The 13,718-nt window shown below is 33.9% G+C and overlaps 1 protein-coding gene across 1 annotated transcript; it reads left to right on the top strand.

The window, feature by feature from the left end:
- The first annotated feature begins 1,415 nt into the window (after nt 1-1,415).
- Nucleotides 1,416-4,022, top strand: LOC129876744 (uncharacterized). The gene is made up of 3 exons (XM_055952246.1): nt 1,416-2,379; nt 2,831-3,364; nt 3,571-4,022. Exons 1-3 carry the CDS (start codon nt 1,591-1,593, stop codon nt 3,682-3,684), a joined length of 1,437 nt encoding a protein of 478 aa, XP_055808221.1. The 5' UTR covers nt 1,416-1,590; the 3' UTR covers nt 3,685-4,022.
- Nucleotides 4,023-13,718: the final 9,696 nt, after the last annotated feature.

The following is a 13,718-nucleotide window of genomic DNA, read 5'->3' as shown; positions in this document are numbered from 1 at the left end:
AAAAAAATCTCATCGAAAATTATTGTTCCCATTCAACATGTGGAGGAGTATTATTTCTCAATCCTTAATGAAACGTCAATGGGTAGTAGAATTAACTCCAAATAAAAAGAGAAATAATTATTTATAATAAAAATATCAAGTAAAATGAAATTAAAGAAGCAAACCTCTAATACCTTTACGTTATTTGTCATCAAATTACTATCCTTGTTTAATTAGCACACCACACCATGCAACTTTTTCTTAATCTTCAATTCATGAACAAACTTTCTTACTCAAGTCATTTATTTACTTATTTAATTTGTTTAAAATAAATATATGTAATGGAGTAGTTTTGACGTCAGCTTCATTCACTCAGATCCACGGTTTGGAAAGTTCGTATTCTATTAAAAAATTAATACGTAAAACCAAAACTAAACATTATTATACATCATAGCCTATTCCCAATATTTCACTTTATGACAATTATTATTTAATACAATTAAAGGAGTCCTTGACCATGTCTTTGCAATTATATTTTTAATATTTGGAATTGTTTAAGTTTGCAAATTTATTTTTAAAATATAAAAATTTAATGTCTGAATAAACAACAACAATAACATATTCAGTGAAATCCAACAAATCGAATTTGAGAAGGATAGGGCATACACAGATTTTACCATTACCTTGTGTAGGTAGAAAGACTGTTTCAAAAAGACTCTTGGCTCAATGCAATAAATCCAAATACAAGAAAGAAGGAAATAATAGAAAATATAGCAACTAACAAGAAGCAGTGGCGGAGCCACATAGACTTGACACCCCTTCTTAAAAAAATTACACTGTTTAATTAGATAATTTTTTTTTATGTATTTATATTACACATTGATACCTCTTAACTTCTACGCAATTCTACTTTTTTAAATTTTGACAACCTTTAATTAAAATTCTGAATTCGTCACTGACAAAAAGTAGTACATATCCTATAAGAAAGTATCAAGAACAATAGAATATAATGATAATCCAAAAAGTAATTAACAACATGTCGACGATGATAGCTATTACAAGAATGGACTGCAATAATGTAATTCCTAATCACACTAAAATTAATTAATTTGACCCTTGTACGAAATCTCTTAAATCGGTTGTCATTGTCAGGGGCGGAGCCATCTTGAGTTCAGAGATTTATTTGAACTCTCTTCAATAAAAATTATATTATTTATATATAATTAAAATATATTTTTTTATGTATATATAATAAATGTTGAATCCCTTTCAATTAGTTTGTGTGCCTACTCTTCAAATTTTAAACCTCCTTAATTAAAATTCTAGTTCCGCCCACCGATCATCATGCCATACTTTTATTTTTGTTTTTGTTTTTAGTGCATACATAATTTCTTGTATTGTAGTATAACACGTGGGAGATACAACTTATTTTTGAAGCCAAAAAATAGAAAAGTCAAATTTTCATACTCTACTTTGGGCGTGCTTTCCGGGTCTTAAGAATGGCTCTGCCTCCCTCTCTTCACTTGATTCCATTTCACCAATAATACTAAATCCAACCCAAAACTTCTTACTTTCTTCCTCCAAAAAAACCAAAAAAAATCAAAAAAAATAATGTACTCTTCTAAAGTAGCCAACAGCAAAAACCAATGCTCCAATGGCGTTAAAAATATGACCATGATCATTTCTTTCATTTTTATAATCTACCTTATGTGTTTCAACTTTTCAATTCCTAACACCAAATCACTCCATACATCAGTTTCACTCCAAAATGATTCGTCGTTATCATCGGATACGACTCTTGAACATATTGTATTTGGAATTGCATCTAACGAGCACGCGTGGTCCTCAAGAAAAGAATTAGTCAAGATGTGGTGGAAACCAGGTCGAAAAATGAGAGGATGTGTGTTTCTTGAAAAAATGCCACCTAATTACACGAACAATGCAAATGATTCTTCATTGCCTCCAATTTGTATATCGGGGGACACATCAAGATTTAAGTACACGTTTCGCGGAGGGACACCCTCCGCGATTCGTGTGGCTCGTGTTGTCACCGAGACGGTGGCATTGAACCATTCGAATGTAAGGTGGTATGTGTTTGGAGATGATGACACGGTTTTTTTCACGGAGAATTTGTTGAAGACGTTGTCTAAATATGATCATGGGCTTTGGTACTATATAGGGTCAAATTCAGAACATTTCTTGATGAATAAAGCTTTTTCATATGAAATGGCATTTGGTGGAGCTGGCATTGCTATAAGTTCACCATTGGCTAAAGTTCTTGGCAAAGTGTTTGATGCATGTATTGAAAGGTACCCTCACCTTTTTGGTAGTGATGCTAGGATTTATTCATGTTTGGCTGAGCTTGGTGTAGGTTTAACCCATGAACCCGGTTTTCATCAGGTACTCTTTTTTTTTTTTTGATAACTTTTTCTTGTAAGTATTTTTGAAATCTTGATCAAACGCCATTTTTTGATATAATATTGATAAAGGACTTTTTAAATAAGTAATTTTGGAAGCTTGACCAAATGTACTATCATATTGTTTATTTTGAGTCTAATTTAAACAGTTAGAACATGTTACTTACAACATCTCCATGTTGCAAAATTAGACATCGATATGAATAGTTACTTCCCCTGTTCCATTTTATGGGCACTTAATAGTTACTTTCAGAAAATGATTAGAATTTGATATTTTGAAACAATTGAAGTCTTATAAGTTTTTTGTTTTATTGTTAATAATATGTTTTTATAATCACAAAAATGTTACGGTAGGTATATAAAATTAGTATTTTTTTTGTAAAAGGTAAGTGACACAAACTTTTTGCTCCTTTTCTTGGAATTTGAAACACCAGCTAGATGTAAGAGGAAATATGTTTGGAGTATTGGCTGCACATACCATTAGACCTTTGGTATCTCTGCATCACTTGGAGATGAATGATCCGATATTCCCAAATATGACGAAAATGAAATCTCTAGCGCATTTATACGAGGCAGCAAAATTCGATCCCCATCGAATTTTGCAGCAAACAGTATGCTACGATCGTTGGTTTACTTGGACAGTTTCTGTATCTTGGGGATATGCTGTACAAGTTTTCAGCTACAATATCTTCTTGCCAGATGTACTGCGCGTACAGGAAAGCTATTTTCCGTGGCAGACGAGTGATTTGGCTAGACATTATGACTTTGATACAAGGCCATATGAACCTGATCCGTGCAAAAGACAGCTTGTCTATTTCTTACATAATGTGTCCTCTGGAATTGATGGAAAAATCAAGACTATTTACAAGAAGAAAACCCCTGAGAATTGCACTATCACCATGGTGTCACCTAGAAGACTAGAAGAAATCAGAGTGGTTTCACACAAGTTAGAAATTGACAGAAAACAGGTAACGTTTCTTTCTCTCTATAACACAACAGTAACAACATTTCGTGTTCTTTGTGGAAATCAATCTTTCATATTATACTATATAGGGACAAATGATGTTGTTGTTATAGAGAGTTTTGACTATACTGTTGAAATGAATCTTAATTTAAGTCCCATTAATATGTTTATTTTCTGAAACATATGGTCTAATCATGACATATTATGCAGTTGCTATCACCAAGAAGGCAGTGCTGTGATGTATTGCCATCTACGTCTCGAAATGTGATGGATGTAGAGATAAGAGAATGCAAAGAAGATGAACTAATTTTTATACACCCTTAGCGATATACGTTACTGTGACATTCAGCACGTTGATATTTGATGGCAAATTGGTGATGGGATGAGGGATTTTTAGAACAGAGGATTTCGCGGTTGTCCCAAATAGGCCAATGCTATTTTGCTTTCTCTAAGCATAACATCTACTCTTTTGCTTGTGAAGTAGATTTAGGAAATTACATTATGAAAGTAGTAGAATTAGAGTGTACTAAAGGAAAAGGGAATTATAATTATATGTAACTAGAAAGCTATGCACATGTGCATCAGCAATCAAATGTGAAAATCAAAGAAAAAACTCAAATTTGACTTGGACCTTTTTAAAAAAATAATGTGTAGTTCTGTTATTACATAAAGGTGACATGCTTTTCTCTGTATCATGAAACACTAATATGTATGATTAATTAACTTCTTTGACCTCTGACCCTTTGCCTGCAATTATGCAATCTGAATTTGCTTATCAGTTAACTACTTTACTTTTCAGAAGCAAAATCAATATTTTAGTATAATATTAATATACCTAATTAACACCTTGTTTGGATGGTTGTTACCTGATTTATTGTTAGTTTAAATACGGTATTTGTTTTAATTTTTACTTAAATTTTATTATGTCATATCGTTTAAATCCATTGTTACGCAACGTTAACTACGAAAATACTCATTTTGTGTAAAGATCGATTTTGTGTGATCGTGTCGTTATCTTAATGTTTTCTTCTCATTTTGTCTTTACTTATTATTTAATAATCCTATTTTATTTTTCACCTTATCTTTTTATAGTAGTTCTATCCCGCATCCTACTTTTTTTTGGTAAGTTTATTATTCAGATGTATGATATTATGTAATAACGGAGAACGATATAATCTATTAAAATATTATATTTATTAAAATAATACAATACAATATAATATATTATGAAACAATACATAACAATCATTCAAACAAAGCGTAAGAGTTTAAATAGCTATGGACCATGAAGCTATTAATTGTGCGGCGCAATATTTTTGGGGGTTGGGTAAGGCGTGCAGGGACGAAAGTACATTAAAGTTGGGGAGGGGAATTGAAATTATTTAATGCAACTTTTTTTTTACCCCCCATTTTGGAGGATTTATAGTGTTTCCACACTTCCCCTCCAGTGTGACTCGAACCCAGGACCTACCGGTCGTGGGTGGAGGTGCTTAACCAACTGAGCAAGCCTCATTTGTCAATTATTTAATGCAATTGAACATGATAGTCTTGGGTTATAACAATAACAAAAAGATTATAGTTTAGTGTGTTGGTTTGAGGGGGTATTATTAAATCAACAAATAGCTTAAAGATACTTTTAGATTAATAGGTGGATAAAGGGTATTATGAGATATTTTTCATGCGTTAGAGATATTTTTGGCTTTCTTTTGTCTTTTAATTTATTTTATGTTTTTCTCTTATATTGTAGTATGTTATCAACCAAGTAAATTGGTTGTCCACTTCATAATGGTGAATAGTCCATTTACTTTTTAAGTGGGTAAATTGCCCATTAATATTTTCCTCCACTTGTATATATGACTATAAATATAGTCTTACTCTTCAATGTAAAAACACACACAAAAGAAGAAAATTTTTACTACTCTCTCTATATTAATACTTTCTTTATATTCTCTTGCTCTTCTTCCTTTATAAAATTGTCAAGTTAGTTAGTTTATAATACGTTATCAGCACGAAACTCTAATTTTTCAGAAAATTAACTTCTATATCAGATATATCTACTAAAAAAATTTAAATTTTAAGTTGTCTTTGTTACTTTTAAATTAATTTTCATCATGTCAAAATTGAAGTTTGTGGCACTTGATATTTCTAGCAAAAATTATTTGTCATGGGTACTTGATGCTAAAATCCACCTTACCGCTAAGGGTCTTAGTAATGCTATAATTGAAGGAAATACAGCATCAAGTCAGGATAAAACAAAGACTATGATTTTCTTTCATCATCATCTAGATGAAAGCCTGAAAATAGAATATTTGACAGTGAAAGATCCACTTGAATTGTGGAAAGACTTAAAAGGGAGGTATGACCACCTCAAGGCAACGGTATTGCCAAGGGCTCGTTATGAGTGAATGCACTTACGATTTTAAGATTTTAAAACTGTAATTGAGTATAATTCTGTTGTATTTAGAATAACTTCCCAATTACAATTATGTGGGAAAACTATAAATGATAAGGACATGTTAGAAAAGACACTAACTACTTTTCATGTCTCTAATGTAATATTATAGCAGCAATACCGTAAAAAGAGTTTTAAAAAATACTCTGAATTGATCTCATGCCTTTTGGTGGCTGAGCAACATAATGCCCTTTTAATGAAAAATCATGAAGCCCGTCCCACTGGAACTGCTCCATTACCGGAGGAAAATATGGTAAAAACACATGGCTAGTCTGAAAGAAGACAAAATAAAAATTATGGCCATAATAATGTGCATGGACGTGGCAATGACAGAAGACGATATAATAATCATCGTGGTGGTGGTCAACATAAAAGGGAGAACTATATCAGTTCTCAAAATGACCCTTCAAGAAGTAACTGTCATCGTTGTGGCATGAAAGACCACTGAAAAAATGAATGTCGAACGCCTGAGCATTTTGTAAGACTTTATCAAAATTCTTTCAAAAGAAAGACAAATAGAGGTGGTGCCTCTTCTTCTAATGCTCGGATAAAATCACACTTGACGTTCAAAAATAATGTTGAGGCAAGGCCTTTGCATAATGATAATATTGAAACAAATTTGGCTTTGATGAATGATGATTTTAATGACCTCAATGATATTACTCATTTGGAGGTTGAAGATTTTTTTAAGGATCTTAATTGATGTTTAATTTTATATTTTTCAATATGTTGTCATTTTTATGTACTTTGAATTATCGTATTTTTATGTTTATGTATTTGAAAAAAAATAAAAAAATAATAATAACAATAATAAATAAAAAAAATCAGGGCCACATTTTTATAATTGTATATTGTTTATTACATTATGCTATTTTACAATGTTGTAATTAATTACTATTTGTGTGCTATTATTTAATCTTAATATCATATTGTTACTAAAAAATAATATTCGCTTCATTTAATGTCATTATACTAATTGTTTATTCTTGTTAATGTTTTAGACATTAATATTATATAATGATTGTATTATTTTTGCCAATAAACAAATTATCTATACATGATGAATAATATTATATTAATATTTTATAATTTTATTTATTTTATATTTGTTTTTAATACTTATGTATAATATTTATTTAAGGTTAATTAGTATATTTTTCCATAAACATTTTGAATTCTAAGTTCATTAAACTAATTCCCTAGTAAATTATTAATTTATATAAAATTATGTTTATCATTAACGTGTCACACCTCGGTTTGTTAATTCTTATTCTAATAATTTGGTGCGTTAGGTTCATATTATCAATCATTTTTCTGTGTTACAAATTCATTACAATATAATTCCATAAACTAAATTATTGTAACATTCATCATAATTGAATCATATAATTTTTTAAATTCTAAATTACCATAATTTAACTTTTAAGAAAAAAAGGGGACTTATATTTTTCTAGCAATATTGTTACTTATTTTATTTCTTATAATGCATTTTTATTTTATGAAGATAAATAAATTTCTCAGTCTTCAATTGGATTCAAGATGAATAATGAAGATATGTGCCTTTTGGATAGTGCCACAACTCATACGATATTAAAAGAAAAGAAATATTTTTGTCATTTGATTATGAAAAAGGCCTATGTCAATACAATATCTGGTAGTACAAAATTGATTGAAGGCTCTAAAAAGCGGCCTTATTACTACCTGGAGGAACGATATTGGTAATTGATAATGCATTGTATTGTAGTAAGTCTCAAAGAAACTTGTTAAGTTTCAAGGTTATTCGCCAAAATGACTATCATATTGAGACTGCAAATGAAGGAAATGTTGAATACCTTTATATTACTACAATAAATATGGAGAAGAAAATTGTGCACAAAAAATTACCTACACTTTCTTCTGGGTTCTACATACAAATATTGGTACTGTTGAATCACATGCCATTGTAAATAAAATATTTACTGATTCTAATAATTTTATCATTTGGCATGACCGGTTGGGCCATCCCGGTTGTAATATAATGCACAGAATTATTGAGAATTCACATGGACACACTTTGAAGAATCAGAAAATTCTTCAATCTAAGGAATTCTCTTGTGTTGCTTGTTCCCAAGGAAAACTGATTATCAAACCATCAGCAACTAAGGTTGGGATTGAATCCCCTGCGTTTCTGGAACGTATACAAGGTGATATATATGGGCCAATTCACCCTTCATGTGGACCATTTAAATATTATATGGTTTTGATAGATGCATCTACAAGATGGTCACATGTGTGCTTATTATCAACTCGCAACATGGCTTTTGCGAGATTGTTAGCTCAAATTATAAGGTTAAGAGCATAATTTCCAAATTATGCAATAAAGATAATTCGTCTTGATAATGATAGTGAATTTACATCTCAATCATTTAATAATTATTGTATGTCGGTTGGAATAAAAGTTGAGCATCCAGTCACTCATGTCCATACTCAAAATGGTCTAGCAGAATGTGTCACGACTCAACCCCGTAGGCCGCGACTGGGGTCCGACCTGGACCCCTATATACATATCTATCAGTTGTGGTCAAGTCGAATTATAGACATGCAATGCATATAAATCAAGTGTAGTCAAACCTGACTACAAACACTGCAACGCCATGCATCAGAACCCTATTAGACAATAACATTTTCAAAAACCTGTAGCCTCTTTCATTTGTATCACCTTATGAAAGGGCACGCAAACTGACAAGACTGCCACAACATAATAACATATATCATACATCATGTAGACCCAACTGAATCAAACTGACATACCCAACCCACATATACATGTCTGCAGACCTCTAAAAATATTAACGACAACATATGGTAGGACAGGGCCCCCCGCCGTACCCCTGAGTAGACAAAATAGTTTTATACATTAGTGGTCAGTACCAAAAACTAGGCTCCGACACAATGGGGCCTCTTCCAGCATAGCTGAACGGAGTCCTAAGCTGAAGGACTCCTAAAACCTGTATATGTACCTGCGGACATGAAACGCAACCCCCCGAAGAAAGGGGGTCAGTACGACATATGTACTGAGTATGTAAAATATAACATAATACAACTAGAAGCATATCTGAGATAGATAAACCAAGATAGAATATCAAATCAGAAATCTGTACCTGTACCCTATGAATCATAAAAGGTATGCATGCTCAAATTATACCATATAGCCGGCCCTATTAGGGATCCGGTGAATACATCTGTAAAACCATCATAGACCCAGTGCCATCACCACCTTATTACAACATATCATCATATATATACATACATGCCCTGGCCCTCTAGTGAGGGACTCAGTGGATAATGTAGTGAACTGTGCACGAGAATCTGCCCTGGCCCGGGACTAAGTGATAGAGGGGTTACAGTATGCATCAGTAGAGTAGTGAGTAACCGTATGCAATTTAAAATATTATCAGGGACCCGATAGTATAAGAGGGTTAAACTATTGTCTATGGACCCGAGTAGTAATGTAATCATCTCGATTGTCCTCTAAATGCCATTATGGGCTACGTCAGTTGTAATCTCGGGGACCCTATACATGTATTAACGCAAAGCCAAATCGCTTATGGAACCGGAAACATTTGTTAACATATAGTCTTTAAGACCTAGAGCCTGTACATTGGTTACCTTTTCAACATATAGAAGTTCCAAGGGGATAGTTTAACTACCATAAGAGTTCAATATTCAGGAGTAGATAAGAGATGCTTAAGAATGGAGTTATCCTGGAGCTCATATCATATTTAACTTATAACTAAGAGTTACCCCCAAAAGAAAGAGAATAAGCTCTATATAGTCTGTGTTTCCCTTCGTGTGGTCATCCTGTACATATTTCGTACCCGGCCCATCCTGGGGCTCGATGAACAACTATGGCATCATAATCTTATTTTTATACCAAGTACTTATCAAGATAAAGGAGAGGTAGCTTTCCACACACTACTCTTTAACACGTAAAAGCCTTAACAGGCAATACTTTATTATTGCAGGAGTTCTAATACTAAGCAGTGGACAGTGATTATGAGGCGTACTTGGAGTTATGGGAATAAAATTATCCCCTCATTTCACATACCATTTACTTAAGGCTAAGACATGCCAAAAGGGAAGAAAGACAGCTTTACATACTTATTCCAAAATATGCCAAGAGAAAGCTTCACATACCTCTTATGAGTCACTCTTTATCCCATTCACCTCATTGTTCTTTGAACCTATTCAACATGGAAGTAATACGAATATCAACCACTCTTGACTTTCCAACATCTTAAGTTGTACCTTAGCATTCATGGAATCTATTTCCTTGTTCGTCTCCTCGACTAGTTCTTTAATTAGTTAAGATGTTAACAAAAATCGGGCAGCATCTCCCCTATAATGTGCCCTATACAAATTTCCAATTACACCCCTAATACCTACAACCATCCAACAAAAATAACCTGCATCATATTTTTAAGCAATTCACACCAACAATATACAACATAAACTCCAAACAACTCGCTCGAAACTACGATATCAAAATAGGGTTTCTACACTTTATTTCGCAACGCCTTTAATTATACGAAACGAGGGGTCAGGTGGTTGCAATCAGCAATAAAAACACCTCTTTTAGAACGCTTTTAGGTCCTGGAAAACACCTCCCCACACCTGCAGCAGTACACCACAAGCCCAACACTTTTCTTCGACAACAATTCAACTATAGCGACTCCAATTTAGTTTGTTTCGAACGTCAAGCATTTCTATGACATTTTCACATTTTCATCCACCTATAGGGTGTGTAACACACTTCATAAAAACACCATAAATTCCAAATTAAAAGAAAAAACCTTACCTTGCCCGAAATTGGTCAAAACTCGCCAAAACTGCACCTCAGAAACTTCTTGATGTGCTGAAATGGGTCGGGCTGTTTGTGTCACTTCTCCACTGCCCCAAATTGGAATTTTATGTTATAAAATATTATTATATCACCGTGGTATACCTTAAATAATTAATTCACGAAATGGAGCTCGGGCCTTACCTTTCTTGGCCTCAAACCCATAACCCTCTCTTCTTGCTCTTAGAGTTTTTCCTTCAACTTCCTCTTATTTTTCCAAGTATAAAGCTGAAAACATGATTCCGTAGACCTCATAAGATACCTATATACATCTTCACATGATTAAGGAACACCGTAGGTAAGTAATTCATGGAGAAAAACTTAGAAATTTACCTTAGTTTTCTCTAAACCATGGCTGCCTCCTTTCTTCTCTACGTTTTTCTCTCTTCTTTTGGCTGAAGTTTCAGCTCCAAAATGTGATAAGTAATGACTTAAGAGTCATATATATGTCTCCTCAAAAGGTGACACATGTCCATCCCCCAATGGGCCAACACATTCATGAAGCCACATGGCACCTCCTCTTACTACCACATGTCATCTTCTCCTCTTCCCCGTGGGTTCATAATATCGTCTTATTTTAAGAACCCATGTAATCCCTGCTACGTAAGCTTGGTATGTACTCAAGTAGTTTAGGTACGTAAGATTTCTAAATTGGTAGTTTATGTAGGTAAATCAAGTCCTACGACTCCTTACTTTGGATAATTACTTTCCTGGTCCTCAGGTGACGGTTCACTTGACTATTTTATTGAGTCTCAGAGGGTGACTTAGTTGCATATAGTTTCTCACTACTCTACTCGTGCATGCTATAACGCTTCGTTCTTCGCACCCACGATGGACCAGATATTATGTCGGGCGCAGCTTTACTACTTCTTTCACCGCGTCCCAGGCCGAATGTGTACAGTTCCACGTATGAGGAGATAATTCTGTATGTGAGGTGTGATATATGTTATATGTTATGATGATACGATTATTCATTAAGTCCCCGGGTCTCAGGCCGGATGTAATATGATAGTATGTGTGGAGAAATAAGGAAGGAACATCGAGTCCCTCCCTAGAGGGTCAGGTACGATATGTATATTGTGATGGTATGCTATAGACGTACACTACTCCATTCACCAAGTACCTCACTAAAGGGACGGATAGTTTATGTAAGCATGCATATAAAAATAGAGTGATACGTTTGTAACCCCGAGCCTCATAATGAACCGGATGTAATACAATGGCATACACGATAAGATTATATCGTATACAATGATATGATGTCGTATACGATGATATGATGAAGAAAATACATAATGATATGATGACATGTGAATATAATGAAATAATTATAACACCGAGTTCACTAGAGGGCCGGGCACAGTATATGATGATGTATATGATTACGTGTCCTAAGGTGCAGGTATAGTAACTTGTTAATTATTATGCTTGTCCCCTGCATCCCTATTTCAGTTATGATCTCAGTTTTGTGTTGTTATGCTTTATATACTCAGTACATATATCGTACTGACCCCCCGTTTCCCGGGGGGCCGTGTTTCATGCTCGGAGGTATAGATGTTTATATTGGGGATCCACCAACTTAGGATTTCTACTCAGTAATATTGGGAGCGCTCCACTGTTCCAGAGCCTAAATTTTGATACTGGTCATGTAATATGTATATATTTGTATATTCAGGGGTACGGTAGGGGTCCTGTCCCGCCATATGTTGCTGTTACCATTCTTAGACGTCTGGAGACATATGGATGTGGGTTGTTTATGAGTTTATTTCGACTGTGCCTATACGGCATGTTGTAAATGTTTTTATGTTATGACAGCCTCGTCGTCTCGCATGCCCTTTCATGATATGATACGAATGAAAGAGGCTACATGTACATGAACAAGTTGTAAACTATTGAGGTTTTTATGTATAGTATCACATCACACATGGTTCAACTTAAGTGTAGTTGATAGATACGTATAAGGGGGTCCAAGTCGGACCCCAGTTGTGGCCTACAGGGTTGGGTCATGATAGAAGTGGTATTAGAGCAGTTCGTCCTCGGAATGTCTATAGATCGTGTCTAATAGAGTCTTGTTTATCGGTGTGTTGTGTACCACATCTATAAACAAGAGGCTACAGGACATTTAGGATATTACCTTTCTTTCATATCTAAGATCGTGTGATAGAGCCGAGTCATGGGGAATGAAATCTCTCATACTAACTTATGATTTCAATAGAAGGACAATATCGATAGAAGAAAGTAACTGATGATACTGGAAGTTACAAAGCACGCAGGTAACCAAATGCATGAAAGACAAATTTCAGGTAAGGTATTGAAATATGATTGACATATAAAGTTGAAGAGTGAAAGGAAAAGTAAATAGGAAAGTGTAATAGGTGCAGTTCGAGTGGACATACGAGGTAAGTCCCTTTCCATACTGTTAATTATGGGCGCCCTGTGTAGCTGCGATATGATACGATACAATACGAACATATATATATATATATATATATATGTGTGTGCCTTGTGAGGCATTGTTGATATTTTCTGCGTGCAAGTGTTGAGATAGTAAGAAATACAGAGGAAACTCTGCCCAAATTTTCTTAGAAATAAGAAGAGAATGAGATACATGGCTGTAGTATGTATTGAAAGGTTGTGCCCACAACAATAATGAGATTTGATTAAACTACGAGTATGGCTAACCTCGAGAAATGAATTAATGGTTGAATTTATGGCAATAAAAACTAGAAGGTCGATACGGGTATGGTAGAATGAATTTGGAAAAGACGTATAATCCAAGGAAGATGATTCATAGAAGATTGATAGGTCTGGATAGAACGATATATCAAGGCACCGACTGAATTGAAACACAGGAATAAACTATGACAAGTTATAGTTGAAAGAAGTAACAGTATGGTTAAGACAAGAGTACAAAGGGAAGAGAATTGTGATGGATATAAAGTAGTAATAAGATAGCTTGTGAGATATTAAGGATAAGACTAACTAAGAAGGGTAAGTAGCCCATAGTAAGAATCGTGAAGAAGGTTG

Source organism: Solanum dulcamara, chromosome 2, assembly GCF_947179165.1.
Source record: "Solanum dulcamara chromosome 2, daSolDulc1.2, whole genome shotgun sequence".
NCBI classification, from domain to species: Eukaryota; Viridiplantae; Streptophyta; class Magnoliopsida; order Solanales; family Solanaceae; genus Solanum; species Solanum dulcamara.
The sequence above is the reverse complement of the archived record's forward strand: the minus strand, read 5'-3'. Positions and strand labels throughout refer to the sequence as shown.

Excerpts from the sequence above, each read along its gene's own strand:
- LOC129876744 (XM_055952246.1), top strand. The coding sequence starts at position 1,591 with ATGTACTCTTCTAAAGTAGCCAACAGCAAAAACCAATGCTCCAATGGC. Across the intron at positions 2,380-2,830 it reads ATGAACCCGGTTTTCATCAG|CTAGATGTAAGAGGAAATAT; the intron begins GTACTCTTTTTT and ends TTGAAACACCAG. Across the intron at positions 3,365-3,570 it reads TAGAAATTGACAGAAAACAG|TTGCTATCACCAAGAAGGCA; the intron begins GTAACGTTTCTT and ends CATATTATGCAG.